Source organism: Melospiza melodia, chromosome 27, assembly GCF_035770615.1.
Source record: "Melospiza melodia melodia isolate bMelMel2 chromosome 27, bMelMel2.pri, whole genome shotgun sequence".
Lineage (NCBI taxonomy): Eukaryota > Metazoa > Chordata > Aves > Passeriformes > Passerellidae > Melospiza > Melospiza melodia.
Window position 1 is genome coordinate 10,643,997 of NC_086220.1, and position 23,995 is coordinate 10,667,991.

At 52.5% G+C, this 23,995-nt stretch overlaps 3 protein-coding genes and 1 non-coding gene across 13 annotated transcripts in view; 3 read left to right on the forward strand and 1 right to left on the reverse strand.

Annotated features, from left to right (window-relative positions):
- PHACTR4 (phosphatase and actin regulator 4) overlaps positions 1-3,938 on the forward strand; it is a 49,375-nt gene extending 45,437 nt beyond the window's left edge. For all 6 annotated transcript variants that reach the window (XM_063177639.1, XM_063177640.1, XM_063177642.1 and 3 more), the window contains 4 exons: positions 232-293; positions 1,050-1,187; positions 2,036-2,112; positions 2,683-3,938. In XM_063177639.1, the coding sequence (XP_063033709.1) occupies positions 232-293; positions 1,050-1,187; positions 2,036-2,112; positions 2,683-2,698 (293 nt within the window). In that variant the 3' untranslated portion in view covers positions 2,699-3,938. The remainder of the gene's footprint in view (positions 1-231; positions 294-1,049; positions 1,188-2,035; positions 2,113-2,682) is intronic.
- Positions 3,939-4,265: 327 nt separating this feature from the next.
- On the forward strand, positions 4,266-13,240 carry RCC1 (regulator of chromosome condensation 1). Of its 5 annotated transcripts, XM_063177340.1 has the most exons (14): positions 4,266-4,282; positions 4,509-4,555; positions 4,966-5,007; positions 5,336-5,384; positions 7,377-7,454; positions 7,628-7,705; positions 7,808-7,995; positions 8,802-8,981; positions 9,063-9,159; positions 10,057-10,179; positions 10,373-10,528; positions 10,828-10,947; positions 11,360-11,512; positions 11,882-13,240. In XM_063177340.1, the coding sequence occupies exons 5-14, from the start codon at positions 7,385-7,387 to the stop codon at positions 12,055-12,057; spliced, it is 1,341 nt and encodes a 446-aa protein (XP_063033410.1). In that variant the 5' UTR covers positions 4,266-4,282; positions 4,509-4,555; positions 4,966-5,007; positions 5,336-5,384; positions 7,377-7,384; the 3' UTR covers positions 12,058-13,240. The 5 variants fall into 5 exon arrangements, with proteins under 5 accessions (XP_063033410.1, XP_063033409.1, XP_063033411.1 ...); XM_063177339.1 differs by lacking the exon at positions 4,266-4,282 and having other exon boundaries at positions 4,289-4,555; XM_063177341.1 differs by lacking the exons at positions 4,266-4,282; positions 4,509-4,555; positions 4,966-5,007; positions 5,336-5,384 and adding an exon at positions 6,775-6,796.
- LOC134430151 (small nucleolar RNA SNORA73 family) lies at positions 4,655-4,859 on the forward strand. Its single transcript, XR_010030742.1, has one exon. It is a non-coding gene; the product is annotated as a small nucleolar RNA SNORA73 family (small nucleolar RNA).
- A 1,968-nt stretch (positions 13,241-15,208) lies between the features above and the next one.
- Positions 15,209-23,995, reverse strand: OPRD1 (opioid receptor delta 1). Its single transcript, XM_063177497.1, has 3 exons — positions 23,724-23,995; positions 17,790-18,139; positions 15,209-17,066 (listed from the first exon to the last, which is right to left on the reverse strand). The coding sequence occupies exons 1-3, from the start codon at positions 23,975-23,977 to the stop codon at positions 16,534-16,536; spliced, it is 1,137 nt and encodes a 378-aa protein (XP_063033567.1). The 5' UTR covers positions 23,978-23,995; the 3' UTR covers positions 15,209-16,533.

The following is a 23,995-nucleotide window of genomic DNA, read 5'->3' on the forward strand; positions in this document are numbered from 1 at the left end:
CCCTAAATCGTTGAGGTGAATGACTCATTGGTGCTGTGTAAGGGGCATATTTGCCCCGCCAGTTCAGGAGGTCACACAGGGTATCGAGTTGTACTGCACTCTCTGCCTGTCCTAAATCTTTAGATCTGTAGATAATCTGATCCAGCTCAATACTGTCCTTTGTTCAAGCCTAGAAGGCACTTTTCAAAGCCTGATGCTTACATGAAAAATGTTTTTTTTCCGCCTTGGCAGCGAAAAATGAAGCTGACCGTCAAGCTGAGAAGCGGGAGATCAAGCGCCGGCTCACCAGAAAGGTACTGCTGGCTCCTGTGGTGACAGCCACCTGGCCGGGCTGCCGGGCACGGGGGCCCTGAGCACGCTGCAGGTGCCGTGCTGTGGGCCAAGAGCGGGGCTCTTGTGCAAGTGTCCCCAGTGCCCTCGCACTGCACTGACTTTGGAATGTGGACTGTCACCCACGGTGAGCCATTGGCACCAGGGCCGTGTTTTTGTCAGTGACGGATCTGAGCTGGCAGTGAGCGTAACAAGTGAGATGAGAACTAAATTTGGCACCTGATACTTTAAAGGTTTGCTGGCCTGGCTGCTTTAACACAGTGCTTCAGCAGCCACCACTTCACACCAGGCTCCCTGAAATCCATTTCTAAAGTAACAGCTGCTTTTAGCTGTTACATCCAAGTTACTTGTGATTGTTGCTCATGGCTGGGAAAAGCTTCCCCAAGGCCTGTGGGTGTGAAGCGTGAGTGCTGCCATTGCTGAAGCTGCGTTTAGGGCTGTCATGCAGGGCTCGCCCTTGTAGCGGCTGTTCCCACAACCCTCAGTGTCCTCCTCCATGACAGTGCGGCCCAGGTTCTGCCCTAGCCTGGCTTTGTGATCCCAGTGCGAGTATGCAGTCTGTTAGAGGTTTACCTATTCCCTTGCAGGCAGGATCTGGTAGTGTCTGTGCTTAAGGCACAGTGAGGGAACTAGTTTTAGTTTTGCTTGGGGTGCTTAGTCCTGGATCTGCTGTGTGGACAAGGCTTAGACTAACCTCCTTTGTTTTTCCTGGTGTTCAGCTTAGCCAAAGGCCTACAGTGGCAGAGCTGCAGGCCAGGAAGATCCTGAGGTTTAATGAATATGTGGAAGTAACAGATGCTCAAGACTATGACCGGCGAGCAGATAAGCCATGGACAAAGCTGACTCCAGCTGACAAGGTAACAGAGAGTCTCCTGTCCCCACATGGGAAGAGGAGCCAGCCAAGGTGGCCCACACAAACGGGTGTGAGCCAAGATGATCTGCTCTGTTCCTCTGGCTTCACCTCTTCACCTTTCCCTCTGTGCCTTCACTTGCATGTGCTGCCCCATCTCTGCTTCCTGCTGCCTCATGGCAAAGGTGGAGCCCAGGTGGGTGCACTCTGAAAGCCTTGCATGGCTTCTACCTCAGTTTCTGAGTGATGTAAGAATGATAAAATCATGGAATCGTTAAGGTTGGAAGAGCCCTTGAAGATTGAGTCCAACTGTTTACTCAGCACCACCATGTTCACCAGTAAACCATGTCCCCAGGTGCCCCATCTGCACATTTTTGAACAGTTCCTGGGATGGTGATTCCACTACAGCCCTTTCTATGAAGAAATTTTTCCTTGTATCTCATCTAAACTTCCTGTGCCTCAGCCTGAGGCAGTTTCCCCTTGTTTTGTCACTTGTTACCTGGAGAAGTGACCAACCCCCAGCTCTCTTGACCCCCTGTCAGGGAGTTGTAGAGAGTGAGAAGATCCCCCTGAGCCTTCTTTTCTCCAGGCTCATCTCCCCCACCCCGCCCAGCTGCTCCTGGTGCTCCCAGCAAGAATGCTGAGTATTGGTCATGGCAGTGCAGTTCCCTGCAGGCTCAAGAAACTGGCAGGGAACTACCTGTCCTTGTCCTCCCAGGCCACCTCTGGGCACTGCCCAGTCCCAATCGGGGAGGGCAGATTAAATTCAGCTTGGCATTAATGGACTGTGAAAACTGGGGTGGCTGCTCCAATCTTTCTCTGAGCCCTTTCCAAAAAATCTCCCTCTCTGTGCAGGCAGCCATCAGGAAGGAGCTGAATGAGTTTAAGAGCTGTGAAATGGAAGTGCACGAGGAGAGCAAGCAGTTCACGAGGTGAGAATGTGTTAACATAAGAGTTTTCCACCTTTTTAGAGCTGTCAGAGCTGTGCTGCAAGGACAGTACTGAGTGGCAAAACGCTAAAACCTTAGAAGAATTATTTGTGCAGCAGTTGGAGATTGAATGTCCTTTTCTGTCTGAGTCCTGGCGGGTGACTGGAGCAGCAGCAGACACAAAGTGGGTTGGTTTTCCTTAAACTGGGGCTTCCATCCTGGAGGCTCAGTGACCATCTGAAACTAGTGTGAAGCTGCAGCTGGAGTGAGCTTTTCTGGGGCTAGAGATATGCAGCCATAGCCACAAAACAACTTGCTCATGAGTGACCTTGGATGTAATCTGTGTAGTCAGGTCTGGATCGGGGCCCAAGTGATTCCTTTCCTTCCAGCTCTGTGTGGCAAAGTTGAGCGCAGAGCACAGGAAGTGAAATTATTTGATGTTCACGGCTTCCCTGAAGGCTGAGGGTTCCGAGATAATAATTCAATTTACTCTCTTTGGCCATCTGTAGTGCCCAAGTAACCATTTAGCCTGAGTTCCAAGGGTAGCACTCAGATTTTTCACTTGGCTTTCAGATACCATCGACCATAATATTCCAAGGAGGGAGCAAGAAACCCGCGAGGGCTGGAAGTTCTCTGCGTCCCTTTCCCAGGCAATACAGTGAGGATGGAACCTCAGCTCTTCCAAGATTTGCCTTCCAAACATATCCAGAAAAGGGCTTTCGGCCAGGGAAGGGGAATCCTGTCTGAATGTAGCATTTCACTGGAACAAACACATCTCTCATGCCATCAGGCTGGAAGTGACACTATACCTCGTGTGGCTCAGCAATACGACTCTGCCAGGAGACCGTGCCCAGGGGAGTGACCCCTTCCTCCCCAAGCTGCACAGACTTGTCTTGGGGAGTGCAATTCCTCATTTCCTTCTCCTTTCCTTCAGGAAGGGAGATTAAAATCAAAGGCAGCTCTGATGTTGGGAAGCTGAGGAGAGCATGTGCTCAGAAGCAAATGTGTGTATATTAGCTGTGTACAGAGAACCCTGGCAGACAACTGACATGGCACTCGCTATATTTTGGGGGTTTTGCTTTTTTGTCATGTCCTTAATGCCCTGAATCACTACTGACCAACGGTTTGTTGTCCTGGAAGGGAATTGTGTAGATATTAACATATGCTGCGTCTTTTTGTTAAAAAAAAAAAAAAGGAAAAAAACCCCCACCCCAACATATGTATAAATGCTCTGCACTCTCTCACACTTGCTGTGATTTTAATAACAGATCTTGAGATCTTTAGGCTTGTTTAACAAATTACAGAACCAGGAAAAATGACTGTTGCCTTTTTAAAACTTTTTAATTTGGGGAAACTGTGAGAGTAGTCAGTCCTTTTTATTGTGGCTTTCTCTCAAATGTTTTTTACTCTCCCAAATCAGGGTTGAAGCTTGCCTTTTTCTCATTTTTACAGCTAAACCTACTGGAAACTTGATTGTTTCACTGTGTGGGTCAAAAGGAGGGGAAGAATAGGTTTAAAAAGTGACCTTAAAAAGATGGTATTTCTCTTCTGAGAGAAAAATTCTTCCTCGATGCGGGTTTAAAAAAAATCTGGTAGGGCCACTGCTGCATTATGCACAAAACTAAACTATCTGTGAGATGCCACTTGTGCGGGGGTTTGGGGTGGGGAGGGGGAGAAGAACTTTGTCTTGTTCACAGACCACACGGCCCAGCATCTGCTGGGGTCTCTTCCCTCACAGCATCCCCATGTACAGCTGCCATTACATTGTATATCAGTCTCCGCAACAACAGATTTTAATTATTAAATAAAAGTATTTTAGAATTTTTTTTCTTAAGCCCTGCTTGTGTGATCGTGTCTTTTCCCCTGCTCTCAGCAGGAGCCTGACCGGCGGCTCCTGAGGGGGTCAGCCATGGCGGCGCCTTCCCTGAAGCCGCGGCTTTTCGCGCCCTTCCGACTGCGCATGTGTCAACCGCCCTTCCAGCCATTGCGCAGGCGCGACAGGCCCCGCCCTTTTCGCCCGGCGTTGGGTCCGGCCCCCATGCCCATATACGGTCTGTCCCCGCCCCTCGCGCGGGACGCATGCGCGCATTTCAACCCCGCCTCCCTGCACTATAAAAATCGCCGCGCGCTTTCGCTCGGCCTCTTTCACCGTGAGGAGCGCGGCAGCATGCAGGTACAGTTCTCTTCCCTTTTACCCTTTTACCAGTTCTTACCCTTTAAACGCTTTTTCTTGCTGTGGCGCATGGTCGTGCTGGCCGCGCTGCGGTGTCAGCGGATGCCCGCTCTATCCCCGTTTTACCGCTAAACTACTACGCTGTGAGTTGCACGTGGCGGTGGGTGCTGCGGAGTCACCCCGCACCGCCTCAGCCGCCGCTCAGAGCCATTTCCTTTTCCTACAGGTTCTGCCAAAGCCTGTTTAAGCTTTGTTTGCCCAGTTCGCACTAGCGTGAGTATCTTTCACGTGGCCCCGCCGCGTGGTCGGCGGAGCTGGGATGCGCGGGGGCCTGGGGCAGGCAAGGTGGTTTAAAATGTTTAAAGCAAAGGTCCAACGTGGATATCCGGAGAAGTCGCTCTCTCTCGGCTCTGTCCGTGTGGCGCGTGGGAGCGCAGGCCCTCGGGCCCGTGACGTATAGTCCCTTTCCACGACGTTGGAGAGCAAGCCGGGCCCCGAGCCTGCAGCCTGCATATTCCTACTGCTTCTCTGAGCCCTTGGGCCGTGACAGAGGAGACAAACCATGCAGGAAACACTGACACGCCGGGTGGGACGGGGAACACGTGCCGAGCTGGGAGGGGGAGACATTAAAACACAACCTCCTGAGCAAATCCTTAAATTACCTTTTTTTTCTTCATTTCCAGAACCGAAATTGATAAAGTTGGAGTGAAACACGATTTTTAAAGGTAATTGCGTCAAAAATGTAATATTCTGCGTATTTCAAAGATGTTACTAGAATAATGGGTCGGTTTAGTGATGAAATTTCATTCCGGACGACACGGGTAGTGTCCAGTAAGTCCAGTTTAGAGACTCCTAGCTTTGACGATTGTGTTGGATTTTGGATAGACGGGGAAAAAAAATTCCTGAGTCTTAAGGGGGGAAAAAAAAAAGCCATGAGTCTTAGCAGACAGAAAAAAACACTGCAGATAAATTTGTATTTGTAAATTTGTAACTGGTGTATTGTTGGACACAAAAAAAAGCAGGAAAAAATACCTTTTTTTTTTAATATTGCAGAATCTGCTGGGGCAAAGTGACAAAGAAAATCCGCCTTTAGTGGGAAAGGGTGAGTATTTTAAAGAGTTTGCCCAAGTTAGGTGGTTACCCAGTTCCTGTTAGCGCACCATGTGTAATAACAATGTAGCTGCAGAAATCAAAACGCGATGGAGTGAATTTAGTGGTCTTTTAAAGCACGTGCTTTGAGTGCAAAAAACCGGTGGCCCTGGTCCCTTGGATGTCCAAATGTGTACCTATTTACAGTAGACAACTCAATAAACTGAACTTGACTATGGCTTGTTGTGTGGTTTTGGTGAATTATCTGAATATTAAGGGAAACTTTGTGCTCTGGGTGGTGCCTCTCCTGTGTAGAAGTATGGTTCTTGTTTGCTGCTGAAGCATCTCGAAAAAGTGTGTCGAAGTGCTGTGTGGCATTCTGTTAGGGCTGTATTAGAAACAGATCCGGGTTTGGGCACGAAACCTTCATATCAAGAGCTGAGTCGAGAAGGGTTGAGGGGGTCTGTGACCCCGGGGCGGGGGGAAGCAGGGAGTGGGGGGATCACACGGCGTTCCCTTGCCCTTTCCAAGGGCAGTGCAGCTGATGGGGGCGGTTAGGGAAGGTGCTGCTGTGGGTTCGGTGAAATAGGCATCAGCAGTTTCCCACATGTCCTGTCCACGGCCATGATGTGGCCCGAGAGAACATCAGGGAGTGGCTGTCAAGTCCCAGCATAAGCCTGGGATAAATAAAGGTGATGCTTCTCCAAGGTTTTCCAATCTCATGTGGGTGGGCTGTGGGTGATGATCCCTGGGTATCACGGTCTGTAGATAAGCAGATAAGGGCCGCTGTACCAGCCAAGATGTTAATTTGGAACATGATTTTATTAGTAAATAAAAGCTAGTATGGCCAAGTGCAGGCCTTCAGACTGGAACGGCTGAATTAATCACTGGAATAAGGGTAATCTCATTGGATGAAGGGGAAACCCTAAAGTTTGCTGTCCTCCAATTAACTGAAGAAGTTTGGTCTAGTTCCTGTTTCAAGAGTAAAAGGGTTTTCCACTTTGCCGCAGTAGGTTGCTGGAGAAGGCGTTGGTGCAGACTTGCTGGATTTCCATACTCCATTATCATTGTTCAGCGTGTTTAATTACCATTTTTTGCAGCAGGTCTGTTCCATCGCGGCTGGCTGAGGCCTAGGAGGCATCTCCGGAGTTTAGAAGCAGGATGAGTTAGTGACACGGATTTATTGTCTGGGGGGCAGTGTATTGCCAGCCGCCTTGTGCTGCCTGCCCTTGTGTGTCTTTCTGTCCGCCTGTCCTGCCCCACCTATCCTCGTTCCGTCCTTCTGTCCACCTGTCCTGCCCCGCCTGTCCTTCTGTCCCCTGTCCTGTGGGGGCACTGCCGGGGCCGCCGACCGCCAGGGGGCGCAGCGCCGCGGGGAGCCGGCGCGCGCATGCGCAGAGCGGAGCGCGGCGGCGCCGGCGAGCGGTCAGGAGCGCGGCGGGGTCGAGCCGGGAGAGCGGCGGGAGGCAGCGGCGGGCGGGCATGGGGACACGGGGGCGATCGCGGGGGTCCCGGCGGGCCCGGGGCCGTCCTCGGCGCAGCCCACCGGACAGCGAGAGAAGCTGCAGGCGGCGGGAGGAGCCGCCGGTCCGGGCCGTGGCCTCCGCGGCCCCACGTGGGGCGACGCCGCGGGGAATTCGAACGGCGGGAAGGGGCGGGGGCCGTGCTCGGGCCATGCGGAACCGGGCAGGGGGTGAGGACGCAGGTACGGCTTGGCTCCGATTCTTCCCTTTCCCGTTTTCATTCTCCTTTCTTTTCCCCGTCCCTCTCTCCTCACCTGCCTGAACCTGAAATCTGGAGACGTTCACATAAAATAGAGTATGGATGAAACATACAAGGGAAAACTTTCTATTTTCCCAGAGTAGGAGAGGGGATCAGTGTTCAAATCCCAGCTGAGTCACCAGTCCCTCAGGTGGTTTTTTGAGGTGTGAGGGGGCACCCCAGAGAGTGAACAGGCCCGGTTCACCAGGTGGGTGACTCCTTACAGGCTCTTTTTGGCATTTAGATTCCACGATGCCGGGAAAACGCAGAGTGCAGATCCTGGTCCCAGAAGAAGTGTCTTCTGAGATGAAAAAGGTTAAAGGTTAGTAAAATCCCTTAGAATTTTCCCTCCACTTTCCCAGGGATGATTTTCACCAGGAAAGTTGTACTCCTACACGTTCTCTCTCCCCGCAGTCAGCCACCCATCGCATTGCTCACAGCCTGGGATGGTGCTGACGCTGGGCCAGGGTAACATTGGCTCTTTTTGGCATATAGATTCCAAGACGCCAGCAAAACGCAGAATGAAGATCCTGGTGCCAGAAGAAGAATCCACTGAGACAAAAAAGGTTAAAGGTAAGAAAAATCCCTTGGAATTTTCCTTCCCTTTTCCCAGGAGTGATTTTTACCAGGAAACTTGTACCCTGACATGTTCTTTCTCCCCCTCACACCCCGCAGTCAGCCACCCATCACATCGCTCACAGCCTGGGCTGGTGCTGACACTGGGCCAGGGTAATGTTGGGCAGCTGGGTCTGGGTGAAGATATTATGGAGAGGAAGAAGCCAGCTCTGGTCACGCTGCCAGAGATGGTGGTGCAGGTGGAAGCTGGAGGGATGCACACGGTGTGCCTCAGCCAGACTGGAAAGGTAAGTGCAGTGGGTTCTGGGATGTGCTCTGGAGCAGGGGGTAGGAATCAGCCACTGCTCTGCCCACATCTTGTTCCAGCTCTAGGGGTGAGCATGGTCTCGTGGACCACAAAATTTAGGGGCTCAAAAGGAGGACCTGAAAGGAGCCTATGAGAGAATTGGAGAGGGACTTAGGATAAGGGCAAATGGCTTTACACTGACAGAGAGTAGATGGGTGACACTGCCATTTTAGATGCGATATTGGGAAGTTCTTCCCTGTGAAGGTGGTGAGGCTCTGGTACAGAGAAGCTGTGGCTGCCTCATTGTGGGGGGACAGAATGTAAGAAAATAAAGATAGTGCAGAAGGTAATCTCACCCCTGAGGAGTTGCAGCTGGACTAATTACCAAAGATTAGCAACAGGCCACAGCTGTGTCCAATATGGATGAGTGCTATAAGAGTGGGTTAGCTAGGTGAGGAGAGACTTGGAGTTTGTTGGCTGTGCTATGAGGAAGAAGGAGTCAGTGCTGCAAGGAGCTTCCCTTGAGAAATCACTGAGAAGATATGAGAGCTTCATAATAAGATGACAGCACCTCATCCCTGGAAGTATTCCAGGCCAGATTGGACAGGATTTAAAGCAACCTGATCTAGCGGAAGGTATTCTTGCCCATGGCAGGGAGTGGACTGAAGTGAGCTTTAAGGTTCCTTCCATCCCAGACCATTCCGTGATTCTGTAATAATTCAGCTTCGTGACTCTCTGTCCCCTGACTTCATACTCAGCCCGTTGCCCCTCTGTGCTCCATCCTGACCATTTGCACCCCATCTGCAGATCTACACCTTTGGCTGCAATGATGAAGGTGCCCTGGGACGCGACACCTCGGCTGAAGGGTCTGAGAGCTCTCCAGGGCTGGTGGAGCTGCAGGAGAAGGTGGTGCAGGTGTCGGCGGGGGACAGCCACACGGCCGCGCTGACTGAGGATGGCAGGGTCTTTGTCTGGGGCTCCTTCCGGGTACGCTGAGTCCTCAGATACTGGAAGCTCCACTGGTGGCTGCTGCTTCTGTGGCTGACCCCTGTGTCTCTCTTCCCTCAGGATAACAATGGAGTGATCGGCTTGCTGGAGCCCATGAAGACAAGCTCCAGTCCTGTGCTGCTCCAGCTCAATACCCCTGTTGTTAAAATAGTTTCAGGTGAGTAGGTGTTGTTGTTGAGATGGTCCTAACAAACAGAAGAACACCGTGTATTTAAGAAAGCTTCCCTTTTTTATTTTAGCAGCATGCTGTCTTTATATGCTCTCACAAAGTTTATACCTATTGGGCACAATAAGTCAACATAATGTTCATTGTTGCAAGGCGGTCAACACCACTGTTTTCTGTCAAGATCTAGCTGCAGGACCCCTTGTTTATCTTTTCTGCTCCTTTTCCACGCTGACAGCATCAGTAGGACTCCTTTCAGGGGCAAAGGCGACTCTTAGCAGCTTCTCTTCTTCATCTAACTGTTTCTGACTCACAGACCAGCTGTGAGCCCCTTCCACAAGCAGGGCTCTGGGGCGTGCAGGGTCAGGCAGGTACACAAGGTTGTCACAACCCTTGAGGAACGTCCATGAACTTTTCCTCCCTGTTGGCTTGTTCCAATCTTGATACAAGGGTGTACTTGCTGATCTCTGACTCTTTCAGAGAACAAACCTCTTAGTCCCAACAGATTCACACATTTAGTTAATATTTGACCAGTCTGATGTAGAATGCCTTCCAAGTGGGGCCAGAGCACTTGCTCTCTAATGAGGCCTGGGGAAGCTGAGCACAGCAGCCAGGGTGCTTGTCCGGGGCCCAGGGGAGGTTGGGGCACACCTGTGTCCTTACCAGAAGGGGAGGTTGGGGCACACCTGTGTCCTTACCAGAAAAACTGCTTTGAATTCCTGGGATTGGGAAGATGGAGATCCTGGAGTTTTAGGTGGTGGCACAATTGGTGTTGAGGTATCAAGTGCAGTAAGCCCCATAAGCTGGAACAACTGGGGTTTACCTGTGGGATCTCAGTCCTGAGGACTTGTTGAAGACTTCTCCATAACTTCTTTTTCCTTCCTGTCCCAGGAAATGACCACTTGGTGATGCTGACAGTGGATGGCGACCTGTTCACGTGTGGCTGTGGTGAACAGGGTCAGCTGGGCAGAGTGCCAGCACTCTTTGCCACCCGAGGAGGACGGCGAGGACTGGGTGAGTGGATTTAGTTCTCAGAGGTGCATCCTTTGGCTTTGGCTCTGCCCTTTGCAGAGGAACAAAGGGCCCCAGTCCCTGATGCTCAAGGGCTTATGTGTAATCAGTGGCGTATGTGCAGTGAGCCAGATCCTTAGATGCAGCAAGGGTGTAAATCCTTAGTCCTTGCATAACACTTTGTCTCCTACCCCAGAACGGATGCTGGTCCCCCAGCTTGTCCCTGTCAGAGGCAGAGGGAGAAGAAGCAAAATGCGCTTCCAGGACGCTTTCTGCGGGGCGTATTTCACCTTCGCCGTCACGCGTGAGGGACACATCTATGGATTTGGCCTCTCCAACTACCACCAGCTGGGTGAGCTATGTCCCTCCAGATCTCCTTCCAGTCCACTGCTGCCCTGGCCTGGTGGGGGAAGCTGCTGGGTGCCCCAGAATCTAAACACTGGATGCACCAGAGCTGGAAATGGGTGCGGGGCTCGCTCTGGGTTTAGGTCCCAGCCCTCGTGCCCACTGGGTTTGAGCAGAAATTAGATTTTGGGCCTGGGTAGCTGTATTGGTCTCTGGTAGGGTGAGCCCCAGGGTGGATGGCTTAGTGCCAGAGCTGTCCATGCCCATGGACCTGATCCGCCCGGGTTTGTGTGTCCCACCCTGCAGGGACCCAGGACACCGAGCCGTGCTTCTCCCCGCAGAACCTCACGTCCTTCAAGAACTCCACCAAGTCTTGGGTTGGGTTCTCTGGTGGGCAGCACCACACGGTCTGCGTCGACTCTGAGGGTGAGTGACTCTGTGACAGGTGGGCTGGGAGTCACACAGCAGGGTGGGGGGAATCCCATGGCCCTCAACCTGGCCAAGGAGCTGTTGGGATGAGGGTGATGTGCTGGAGCCCTCCAAGCTCTCAGTGTTCGGGGAAACAATGTTGGTGTGAGATTGCAGCAAAGAGAAGCTGACAACAACAGAGACCTGGACTCAGTTGGGAGCTCTGCTCTTGCACCTCTCCAGCTTACTGATTTTGGGGAGCTGAAGGGTCTCTATCCCACCCTGCCCCTTCTGGATGGGTCTCAGGGTGTGGTGTGGAGGAGCGATGCTCCTTCAGGAGTCAGGCTTGGGAAGAGGTCCTGGTCTGCTTTGGCCTTGCTGCAACTTCTGCCCAGCTCAGATCTCCTGTCTTGTGTCCACTGTGCTCCAGGTAAAGCCTACAGCCTGGGCAGGGCAGAGTATGGCCGACTGGGCCTTGGGACAGGAGCAGAGGAAAAGAGTGCACCCACCGTTATCCCAGAGCTCCCCAGTATCGTCTCGGTGGCCTGTGGAGCGTCAGTTGGTTATGCAGTCAGCAGTGACGGTGAGTGCCAGGGCTTGGGAACCCTGCCTTCTGCGCTTCATTCCTCCATCCAGCCCTGCACACCGTCACCACACACTGCCAGCTGGGTTGGGTCTGGAGCCCGGTCCTGCTGCCCATCTCCTGGGGGCAGCTGCGCAGTGGCTGCTCAGATGTGTTTGTGGGCCTGTTTGTGGGCTGCGGGTTTATTTTTCTCCCGCAAAGGCATGAAAGTTCCTTGGCCCTGTGAGGTAGCACCTGTTGAGTTGCAAGTGCTTGTTCTCTTCCTCCTACTTGTGTTTTGGACTCATAGAGATGCACTGTCTGGGTGCAAGGTCACCTTCCCATTTTGCAACAACCGGGAGCTCAAAGCTTGCTTCACCTCTGTTGCAGGACGAGCGTTTGCGTGGGGAATGGGCACTAACTACCAGCTGGGCACCGGAGAGGAGGATGATGTCTGGAGCCCCGTGGAGATGACGGGGAAGCAGCTGGAGAACCGGCGGGTGCTGGCCGTGTCCAGCGGTGGGCAGCACACGGTGCTGCTGGTCAGTGACAAGGAGCAGAGCTGATGAAGCGACACCGCAGCCAGACCCGGCGGAATCACAGCACCCCCAGACCCCCACAACTTCTGCCTGGGTTGGGGAGCCGATTACTTGGGGAGGGCAGGCGGCTCATGGAGCTCGGCCCAGCAGCGCCTGTGTGGCTGGAACAGGGTGCCCATGGGTTCTCTCTGCAAGCGTTTGTCTGTTTTCCTGTGGTGCCCAGTGCTCTGTCAGCTCCTGGGTCAGCTTGGTCCTAAACTGATCCCAGTTCTGTGCCTGGATGGATTTCCACTTCTTCTCATCTTTTTTTTTTAAACATTTCCTGGCCCAGCAAAGCTGAGGGTTTTATTCTTTACTCTGCAATCAGGTTTGGGTAATAGTCTCCCTGAGGTCCCCATGTTCCCCACATCTGGATGCTCTTCCACCCCCTTCACCTAAATCACCTCTGGATTTGTCTGCTGCCACCCCCCAAACCCCTCTGAGCCTGTTCCAGGTAGATCTGAGTCCAGCAGGAATGTGCCCAGGAAGCTCTATCCTCTAATCCAGAGCTTGTGACTGCTGTGGGGAAATTCTGCCTGGTGAGGGAGAATGCTGCTGAATGATGCCTAGCACAGTGTGACCGCTGGAGGCTCCTGCCTCCCATCCCCTCAAGCTGAGCCCTGCCTGGCAGTCAGGCCAGGAGCAGATTCCCCACTCCCCGTGGCCTGGAGCAGCTGCCTCATGCTACTTTTCACAGTCCTGGCCACTCCCTCTTTGCCATTGCCTTTGGAAACCCAACCAAATCCATCCCACAGGTGGGAACACTGTTACTTTAATTTTTTCTCTTTCACTTGCTGAGGAAGGAGGTTCATTTGCTGTTAGGGCCTGGATGAGCAGACACCCAGACTGCAGCTATGCATGGAGTTGCTGGAAACAGCAGCACTCCTCCTCCCCGTTGCCTCCCTGATCCAACTGGTCTTGATTCCTGTGCCCAGCCTGCTCCATCCTCTCCTTATAGGAGGTACCTTCGAGGTACCTGGAGTGAGGAGGACTCTACAAATTGTAGCAATAGGAGGGGGGGGTTGTGGCTGGGGAGGGGTGTCTGGGGTTATACAATGGTTCCAAAGGGGTTGGATTTTTTTAAAAAAGAAAATGTATTTTGGTTGATTAATCAAGGCAGAAAGGACAAAAAAAAATCTTTTAAATTTGGAATAAACGGAGTTTTGATAAACCCAGGCTTTTCCTGCGCTTTGGAGGGCGGGGCAGTTGTCCGGTGGGGACAGGTGTCTCCTTTCGGGGCGCTGTCCCGGTCCCAGCTGTGGCCGCCAGGGGGCAGCCGCGGGGCGGAGAGCGGGCGTGGTCCCTGTCATCTCTGTCACCCCCTTCAGCTCCCCGCCTGGCTGACGGGTCACCCCACGTACCTTTGGGTCTCCAGGAACACCTGGAAGGATCCTGGCATGTCCGTGCAGGGTGCTCCCAGCTGGAGCTGAGCCAGATGTGTGTGGAGACTGGAAGCCACGGGGCAAATTCCCACCTCCTGGTGTGACTGGAGCCCCAGGTTGCTGTTTACACTTAATTCATTTGGGCAGGAGCAGGTTCCTTAGTGAGCCTGGGCACTGAGAGCAGCTCTGCTGCTCCCATGTGGGATGAACTTGGATTTACAATCAGGGATGGCCTCAGTGGGTCCAGCTCTGGGGTGCTGGGGGCACCCGCATCCCATCAGGTGGGTTTGTTCTGGTGGTTGCAGTTCTGGGCATGCAAAGGACTTTTATTTTTATCTCTAAGCAAAAGATTGGGATGTGGGCCCACAGGGAATGTTGTATTGTGAGGGATCAAGCCCGTATTTTGCTGTCACTGCAGGCTGAGCCATGAGCAAGTGCTCTCTAATCCTGTGGCTAATTTTGCTCCCTGGGGACCATCACCATTTGATACTGTTCAATGAAATGTGACCTGCTGGATACCTGATGCAGAAGCTGCTCTTCACTTAGGCTTGATTCCCAGCAACAATATTTACCCAAAACCAGCCTCAGCTACTGGGGAGATCCCACATCCCAGTGCCCCAGTTCCTCCCTATCCCCCTTTCCCTATTAAATGATGAATTGCAAGACAAGCATCTCTGTTGAGCTGAGAGCCTGGGTCCACCCCAGGCTGCTCCAGGGTCAGGAAGGTGGGAGTTCTTCTTCCTGTCCTTCCCAGGAAAGCCAGATCCCTTCATTTCCATCTGCATATTAATGCAATTCCAAAGTGAGCCTAAACCTGCAGACAAAGAAACTGGCATCATCATAATTTATCACAAGCTCAATACATCAGGGTTCATTATTTGGTGAATTAATTAAAGAAAAAAAAATGGGGAAAGGATGTTTCCTGCAATAGCACATGTTTTTTGGCCTGCAAATGTCCCTGGAAATAGCCTGTTGGTGTGTGCCAGCATGGGTTGCTGTATAATTAATCTGGGCTGGCTGCTAGTTTAACCGGGCTGTGAAATCTCCAGAAATGGTGCCTGGCTCAGCTTTCCCAGGGTGCTGGGTAATGGACAGGGGTCCTCGAGTGGTTTTCACATCCACTCTGCACTCTTTATGGTTCTCCTTCTTAGGGAACTAAGAAACCTACACTGCAGAAGTGATCAGTACCCTTAAGTCCAAAGTCTCATTAAGCCAGAGCAAAGTTACAGGCTCCAACACCCGTTTCTGTTGCTTTTCCGCTGAATCCTCATTTGTATTTAAATTGCAAATGTAATTTGGGCCAGAATTTGGGCTGCTTGTCTTTTGAAATAAAATTATATCTTGATGACTGTTGGCAGAAGAGGTTTTTGGTGACTAGGGCTTGCAAACAATCTCAGCTCTAAAGGGCTTTGGGTGTTCACAAAGGTGAGTTTTTCTAAGTCCAGGTATGTATTTAAAACTTGAATTCAGAATCATCAAATGGCCTGAGTTGGAAGGGACCTTAAAGCCCATCCAGTTTCATGCCCTGACATGTGCAGGGACACCTTCAGCTGTCCCAGGCTGCTCCGAGCCTCATCCAACCTGGCCTTGGACACTGCTTCCCTGAGCAACCTGTGCCAGGTTATCCCCACTCTCACAGGAAAGGGTAAATTTAGAGGCAGTTTCATCACTCCCCAGACCACCCCCCTGAGCCGGACCTTGCTCATTTTTGATGCCTGTGAGTCACAAGAGAGCTGGAAACTGCTTCCTATCTTCGATTTTATTTTACTTGAACTTTTAGAAAGCAGGGTTCCTGTACAGAAATGCCACAGTAAGGCAAATATCCCAAGGGTTGGAGCTGGAGATAGTGTCTGAAGTACTTTGTGAGATGCTAGGGATCCTGCATATTCAGCTCCACCACACACGTAGCAGCTGCTGTAGTGGGAGGTGTGATGGGAGGCCTTGGGGTCGCTTTAGTTTCATACAGCTAGAGACAGACATACATATATATTTATAAAAGTACACAAAGAGTTCCCTCCGAGCCTGCTGGCTAAAGCATGGCCCGAAGCAGGGCAGGCTCTCCCAGTGCTGCTCACTTGCACTAGGATTTGCCCCCAGTTTTCCATCCCAGCATCACATCCATGTCCAGGGCAGCCTTAGCTGCAGTCAGAGGTCTCTAAATAACACTAACCTAACAATGACATGAACAGTAGAAAGCTTTCACTGGGAACAATCCCAGTTTGAGGAACTCCAGGAGAATTTTTACAATGGATCTGGAGCTTTTTGAAAACTGTCTTTGAAGTGGCGTAAGTTTTTCTTCCCATCTCCAGTTGTCCTTTGGACATAGCTCAGAGTGGGATGGAATGAGGTCCCATGACGTGGCAGAGAAAATGGCCTCAAGTCATTCCAGGGGAGGATTAGGCTGGATATTAGGGAATGTTTCTTTCTCGAAAGGGTTGTCCAGCCCTGGCACAGCTGCCCAGGGCATTGGTGGAGTTAACGATCACCAAAGAGATTTAACCATCACTGTGTGGATGTGGCACTTGGGACATAGGCTAGTGGTGGCCTTTGTAGTGGTAGAAGAACAGTTGAACTTGATGATCTTGGAGGACTTTTCCAACCTGAATGATTCTGTGATGCTATGATCACCTCCTGGCACAGTTCCTTTCTGCCATGTGAGTGTTTCCCCTCTTGCTGTGGGCTGTGGTGTCATCCTGGCCTGTGCAGGAAGATAAGCATGTGGAAATTGCAGTTCTGGTGCTCTGGGCTCTGCCAAGAGCCACAGGTTGGAGGGTGACAGCCTCTGCTGGGTGGTGTTGTTGGTTGAGGAGATGGCATCAGTGGAGCATATTTGCCCAACTTGCCTCTTGTTCTCTCTGTAGGAGAGCCCTACATCATTTGGTGAGTCCCAATTCTCCCATTTTTCGTTCTCAGGATGTAAAACGCTTTTGCAGTCAGTCTGTATGCAAACCCAGCAGTGTTAGTGAGCAGCGCCCAGCCCACCATTGTGCTACAACTCTGTGGTGGTGACCTGGGTGACTTCTGAGCGCAGCTCGTCTCCTCTGTGTCCCTGGCAGCCCCGCTGGGAGCTGCCCACGTCTAGTCATGCCGGCTTGTTGCGGGCTTCAGAAGCGGTGCAGGTGGAGACGTGCTCCCGCGTGGTGTTCCTGGCGCGGGAGAAGCTGTTCTGCTCCACACGAGCTCGGAAAGGCAGGCAGAACTCTCGGAAGCACCTCTTGAAGTTTTCATCCAGGAAAGCATAAAGGACAGGGTTGAGGCTGCTGTTGGTGTAGCCCAGAGCGATGCAGAAGTGCAGGCTGGCCACCACATAGGGGTTCTTCTTGTCTATGTCCACCAGCGTCCAGACGATGACAAAGATGTGGATGGGTGTCCAGCAGATGATGAAGGCTGCCACCACCACCAGCACCATGCGTGTGATGCGCCGCAGGTTGCGATCCTTCTCCTTAGAGCCTGAGAGGAGCCGGACGCTCTTCAGGCGAAGGATCATCAGCCCGTAGCAGATGGTGATGACCAAAATGGGGACCAAGAAGGCAAAGATGAAGACACATATCTTGGTCACAGTGTCCCAGTAGATGGGAGGGTCAGGAAACTGGAGAGTGCACAGGACCATACCATCTGCAGCAGAGAGGAAGGTCAAAGAGGAAGCTCAGTGTCTGCTGAGAATATTCTGCCTTCTGCTCAGTAATGGCTTGTTAAAACCCTAGGGAGATGCATTCCTACCTGCCTGCTCTTGGCAGAGGTTCCCCAAGAGCTCTGTGCCATCAGACCCCTGTCCAGAAGACACTGAGGAGAGGCAGTGGATGCAATGACTCTGGAACCTTTTCCCTGCAGGGCCTCCTGGGCCACTCAAGGCCAATCCTGCCTTCTCTCAACCCCCACGATGGACATCCCCATGTCACATCCACATATCACCCTTCACTGAAATCTGTCCACTTCCTCAAGATGCCCAGAGCTTTCCTAGCAGCTAAGGACCAGTGACCCCACACAGGAGCTGCAGATCTTAGTGTGAGCCACTTGGAGACTTTGCAGCATCACTGGGGTTTTTTTAGCCCCCTGCTTTCCATACCAGGAGGTGGGGAGAGACACTGGCTGGACTGGAGATGGGGAAAGGTGTGGGATCCCTACCCTTAAGGGGAAGGGAGGACAATTTCTGGGACAGTTTCAAAGATGGGAAATAACACCATGATGCTTTTTCCAAGACAGGGCACATTTATGGTGTCACAGACAGGTGCCCACTACTGACCACTAATCTGCTACAGGACCAGAGCTCAAGTTTGCCAGATCACCCCTGGGATGAACTGATGGGACAGGAGGGGACACACACCCCAAGACACTTGCCTTTTGACTTGGTGACTGCCATGACCATGATGGGCACCCCAATGAGGGAGGAGAGCACCCAGATGCAGACATTGATGATCTTGGCTTTGGCCGGCGTGCGGAAGTCCAAGGCCTTGACCGGGTGGCACACGGCGATGTAGCGGTCCACACTCATCATGGTGAGGGTGAAGATGCTGGTGAACATGTTGTAGTAGTCAATAGAGAGCACGACCTTGCAGAGCAGCTCCCCAAAGGGCCAGGTCTCCATGAGGTACTTGGCGCTCTGGAAGGGCAGTGTGCTGGTGGCCAGTGCATCAGCCAGTGCCAGGTTGAAGATGTAGATGTTGGTGGCTGTCTTCATCTTGGTGTACCTGGGGGTGGCAGAGAAAGGGCACGTTACAGGTGGTCAGGGCACTTGATGTGATGAGGAGGGGGCACAGTTTGTCTGCTCACAAGGTGACACCGGCCTTGGTGAGCAAAAGTGTTGTGATGTGCCTTTCTGCAGCACCAATGTGCTCAGCATTTCCCTGAACCAGTTGCACAATGTCCTTTATCCCCTCAACCCTCCTTCATCTGATTTTCCACCTAGTAAATTGTGATTATCCAGCCTGCTTCCCTGTCAAGGTTGCTTGCAGAAATTGGATCGATTACCCCCGGAAACAGGCCATCTGGAAGCAGCCCAATTAGCCAGCCTGGAGCTCCAGAGCCTTTGGGGGAGCCTGGCTGTATCCCCCAGAGCATTTGGGAAGGGCTGGCTCCGCTTCTGGTTCTTGTCACACCATGGCAAGAGAAATGTGTGGTCCCTCATGTCCAAACCTTTCCTGAAGGGATGAGGCAAAGTTATGGCAGATGCCAGAGAAGCAGGGATGTGCGTGTGTCTCCCAGGAGCATGCAATCCTGCAAGTGTTGATCAAAGAGATGCTTTGAATGGTGTGGTGGCTTGGAAATAGATACTGAGGGATCTGCTGGGCACCCCCAAAGAGCAACACATGTGGGGCAGGAGTGGCTCTGTGAAGACCCTGCTCTTTGCAGGGCTGCACCAGCAGCTCCAGCTCTTCCTGTGCTCCCTTCCAGCAAATCCCCATTGCTCAGAGAGCATCCTCCCCAGCCTCAAGCTTTTTTAGATGTACCCTCATTAATTAACATCAGGGTCAGTTTGCCCAAAACCATCTCTGCATGCCTAAACCTGCCTGTAGCAGCAATAGGGAAAGGCATAGAGGGGGGAAATGACCCCGTTGTTGCTGAGATGAAAAGGTTGCTTTCCTTGGCGTACTTATAAAATAGACAGAAAGTGACTTTTCACATGTGTGACAGGGGTAAGACAGTTTTAAACTGACAGAGGGCAGGTTTGAAGCAGATATGAGGGTGGTAATAACCTGGCACAGGGTACCCAGAGAATCTGTGGCTGCCCCATCCCTGGAAGTGTTCCAGGCCAGGTTGGACAGGGCTTGGAGCAGCCTGGGATAGTGGAAGGTGTCCCTGCCCATGGCAGGGAGTGGAATGAGATGGGCTTTAATGTCACTTCCAATCTAAAGCATTCTAGGATTCTGTGATAATTAGTACAGCTCATTGCATGTTGGGGGTACATGAAATAAGTTAAGGTAGGGGGATTGAGTGGTTCCCATCTCAGGTGGTCCTGCCATGGCTGGAGCCCAGAACAGCAGGTTGATGTGGGAAAGAGGCTCTTGGGATTGATGGTGGTATCCAATCCCTTCCCCTTATCCTTTCCCCATCTCAGAAGGATCAGGAGAGTGTATTTGTGGGGACAGAGACCCACCAAGTTGCATTGTCAATAGAACTGGGAACTGGAGCTGAAAAACTAATTTCTCTCTGTGAGAAAACAGAAAACAGCAGCTTAACCCAGCTCCCAGCGCCAAGAGCATTCCTGTCTCCTTCACCATGGCTGCAAATGGCAGCCTGTTGCCCAAGGGCGGAAATATTCAAGCTGAGCTTTTTTTTTTTTTTAATTTAAATATGGCATTAAAAATGTCTTGTCCTTGAAAAGTCCTTTTCTGTTCTCTTTAGTGTTATTTTCCAAGCGCTTTTGCAGAAAAGTTTCCTTCCAGGTTAAACAAAAAGCTGAGAATTTGTGGTATTGTCAGGTTTTGCCTCTCCTATGTGAACAGTCAGTTCAGGTAGATTCACACATCTTTGGTCTCTGTTTTTTTGAGTAAAGTGGTAAAAAAATCTGTTATTCATTCCATGATCTGCCAGATGTGCTTAGCTGTGCTGGGTGAGCACTTCCCAACCCCCTGCCAGATGTGCCGAGGTGGGGGGCTGGAGGGCCAGAGCTGTCACCCATCCCCAGGCAGGATGGGGCTGGTGAGGGCAAAGCAGTGACAGGGATGACTGGGATGATAATGGGAATGTCTAAGATGATGGATTGATTCTGCCAATGCATTTGACTGGAATAACAGGGATAACTGGGATGAGGCTGGGGATAACTGGGATGATGAAGGACATAACTGGGATGATGGGGTTGATGGGAATAACTTGGGATGATGATAGGGATGACTGGGATAATAAGAATGGCAATTATCTTCCAGTACTGGGGTTTTGAGGGAAGATTCAGCCCCCTCCAGGTTTGGGCTGAGGTTTCAACCTCCTGCACAGGGTGAGGCGTCCATCCTGATGACCCTCCTGAGCTGCAAATGAAACTGCTGCTCCAGGAAAGAGGTTTATTGCCCACATTAGAGCAAATCATCGACTGCTGCTGATGGACCTCCCCAGGCTGCCAAACCCATTACAATTAAGTGAGTGCCTTGATTGGGGAGTTATGCACTTGAACGGAACAATCTGGGTAGTGTTGATGGAGAGAAGAGATGGGAGGGGATGGGGCAAGCACAGGGCAGCTCTGCATTCCAGTCTCGACTCCCAAGTGGGAATGCCCTCTCTAAACCTCTTGGAAAATAAATAAGTGAAAGAAAAGTGAATAATAAGTGAAAGAAAAACTCCTGGAGCTGCTAAAAGCCGCTGCCTGAAAGAGCCTGGCTTGACAAAGCCTGCACCCAGCTGTCCCTGCAGCCTGTGTGGGAGCTGGTGGGGGGCTGATGCGCTTAGTGGGGATGAGGCACTTGCAGCCCTGAGCTCACAGCTGCCAATTGCTTCCAGGAGTGTTTTTAAAAGCATCTGACAATACAGTGGGCATGGCAGTGCTGGTCAGAGCTGTGGTGGGCTCCCTCCAGGTGTGTGATGGGCTTGGCTGCTCTGGAGAGGGATTTATTTGGAATTTGGCTGTGCTTGGCTCATGGTGTGTCCATTCACAGAGCTATACACCAGGGTCCTGTGTCTGCATCTGCCAGCTCCTAGCACTCATGGACTTTGTGGCAAACTCAGTGTAGTCCCAGAGGTCCCTGACCCCCAGGATGTGCTCCAGCCGTGCTTCCAGATTGCCTGGACCCCCAAGGGCACTTAGAGGTGGCATTAGGAGAAGAGCACAAAGCAAACACCCAAAATCTCCCTGGCAGTGAGGTCCAAATCCAAGCTGATCCCACCTCATAGCCCTTTCTTCCATGGACACAGGTCTCCCCTAGTCCTGGCCTAAACCGTGTCAACATGGAGCAACTCTGACAAGGACCCTGGGAAACTCCAGATGGTTTGGCCATGGACGGGCGAAGGCACATGTCCCTGCAGCCCCTCCTGTCCCAGGGGCTTGGAGGATGATACTTGCTCATTTCATGGGAGATATTCTCCTTCCCCGGACGTGTTCAAGGCCAGCTTGGACAGGGCTTGGAGCCGCCTGGTCTAGTGGAAGGCAACCCTGCCTATGGCTGGGTAGTGAAACAAGGTGGCCTATAAGGTCATTTCCAACCCAAGTCACTCCGTGATTCGGTGTTTAATTCCAGCATCAATTGGAAAATGTGGGGCTAGAAGGTGTGGTGAAGGGATCTGTGGCCATCAGGCTTGCTAAAGCCTGGGTTACATGGAGCTACTCAGTAAAATAGGGAGGATGTTTGCACATGAAATCACTCTCTTTAAAATGCTTTCCCTCTCCTCTCTGAGCAGAACCAGCTGGAGGGGGTCTAATAACACTCATCCCTCACCCTGACATTATTCATGGCATCTGTCTCTGCTGCAATTACCTCAATTTGCTTTTTCAGACCAGGGCTCATTTTTGATGCCCCTTTTGAGTGGATGAAAAATCCCATTAAGGGTCAGGTCAGGTCAGCGAGTTATTCCCCCATGCCACTCCCCATTGCCGGCACTCTTGGATGGTTAAAAACACACAGCAGAGCTCCACAAAGAGTGGGGAGCAGGGGCAGCAGAGCCTGATACCAGGGCAATGGGCACTCCAGGGTGGCTCATGGACACGTTTCAGGATGGTTTCCTTCCCTCCGGTGAGTCACCACATTTATTTGCGCGCATGCAGTGCCAGGCTGTGCTGACCTCTGGTAACAATAGCTATGGACTGAAAGGGATGGGGAAATGAGGGTGGAAATGGTAAAAAATGTGAATTTGGAGGGTTTGTTTAAATCCAGCCACCAGCTCTGGTTTGGCTTTAGTGTTTTGGCCAAGCTGGGGTTACAGCATCACCTGAGGCAGTGGAAATTGGAATCACCCCACAGATTCTGGACCGACAGGACCAAGCCCCCTTCAGTGCAAAGGGGTGGCTGTGAAGCCCAGGCACCTAGTGAGACTCTTCTGCTCCCTCCTGCCAGGCTGGAGGTGTTGAGGTCTGTGCCCTCACAGAGTGTGACTGCGAGCACAGCCCCATCCTTTGCTGCTGGCAGAGCTGTGGAGGAGCTCTGTCAGCCCTTGCTGCTGGCACTGGTCCTGTGGTCTGGTAAGACTTGGCTTTGTGGTCCCAATTTCTATGTCAACCCATCTTAACCAGGCAGGACCACCCAGCGTCTCGGACAAAGGGACTGATGAGGTTTTGTACCTTAGCACAAGTGTCTGGCGGGATACAGCAGTATCTTGCCATGCCCCATCTTTAAAGTGGGGGGCATTTGGGTCATGTTGCTTGCTCTGGGGTGCAGAGACCCTGCAGACCCTGCCTCTGCCCAGGGAAAGCCTCACCACAGGTGCCGAGGTCTTGGATGCAGCTGAAGTAGGTCTCTCGGCTACTGGAGCTGGTACCCCACACCGGGGGGAGCAGAGGACAGCTCAGCCGTTGTGGGAGATGGGGCTGGGCCGTGCAGTGTCTGCTCTTTGTTAGGGAAAAACAGAAGTCAGGCAGCTGCAGGAGGTGCTGGCACAAGAAGGAGCTGGGGATGGGTTGGGTGGGTAATTCCCACTGATGGAGTGAGGTGGCAGCAGCGGGAACCCGCCGGCCCCTGGCTGGGGCGGGGGGGGGTCTGGACCCACCCTGCAAACAGGGCAGCTCCCAGCCCGCAGCGGCACCAGCCCTGCGGCTTCGCTTCCTCACAAAGGACAAGAGGCACCCATTGGGGTCGGGCTGTGTCGCCCATGCCCCCCCCCCCCCCCCATGCCCAAACATCTCCCTCGCACTCCCCGAGCTGCTCCAGGCACACATGGCCTCTGCTTTCACCCTTGGCACAGCACTGCACCCCCCACACTTGTACAGCCTGCACACGTACTGCTCACACGCACATCGCAGCCGTCTCGATGCGCACAAGCAGCCGGTTCATACCCAACCCTCCTCCTGCTGCTGGCAAACTCACACCCAGTGCAGACACACCTGGTGCACACTCACAACCGTTGCACACTCACTCCTGGTTCACACTTACTTCTGCTGCTGTTTGACACGCAGCACACACTCGCCCCTGCGCACACTTTCTCTTAGTGCAAACTCCCTCCTGGTCCTGTCAACCCTGGTGCGCACTCACCCCTAGTGCACACCCACTCCTGGTGCACACTCACTCAGTGTCACCAGCTCACACCTCCCATGCGCTGCACACTGACCCCTGGCACAGCCTGGCCCCATCGGTGCTTTCGCACTCGGTGTGCCCAAAATGCCCCCTTGCTCCCTGCGCACTCCTGCCCAGCTCTCACCTGACGATGCCGTACATGACCAGGACGTTGCCCAGCAGCCCCACCACGCACACCACAGAGTAGAGCGCAGTGATGACGATGGCGATGAGGATGGATGTAGCGTTCTTGGCCCGCTGCAGGCCCGTGTCGTTGACCCCGTGTCCGGGCAGGGGGGCCCAGGCGGTGCCGTTGCCCCAGGGGGTGGCAGTGGCCGTGGGCAGCCCCGAGGGCAGTTCCACGGGCGCATCCATGGTCACATCCATGGGCAGCTCCATGGCCCGCGGGCGGCCGCG

Bases quoted from the DNA above. Each gene is read 5' to 3' on its own strand.
- RCC1 (XM_063177337.1), top strand. From the start codon at position 7,046: ATGCGGAACCGGGCAGGGGGTGAGGACGCAG. The intron at 7,706-7,807 runs GTAAGAAAAATC...CACACCCCGCAG, and splicing joins TGAGACAAAAAAGGTTAAAG to TCAGCCACCCATCACATCGC. The intron at 11,513-11,881 runs GTGAGTGCCAGG...CCTCTGTTGCAG, and splicing joins TTATGCAGTCAGCAGTGACG to GACGAGCGTTTGCGTGGGGA.
- OPRD1 (XM_063177497.1), bottom strand. From the start codon at position 23,977: ATGGAGCTGCCCATGGATGTGACCATGGATGCGCCCGTGGAACTGCCC. The intron at 18,140-23,723 runs GTGAGAGCTGGG...TGCCACCCCCAG, and splicing joins GTCATGTACGGCATCGTCAG to GTACACCAAGATGAAGACAG. The intron at 17,067-17,789 runs GCAAGTGTCTTG...TCTCTGCTGCAG, and splicing joins GGCAGTCACCAAGTCAAAAG to ATGGTATGGTCCTGTGCACT.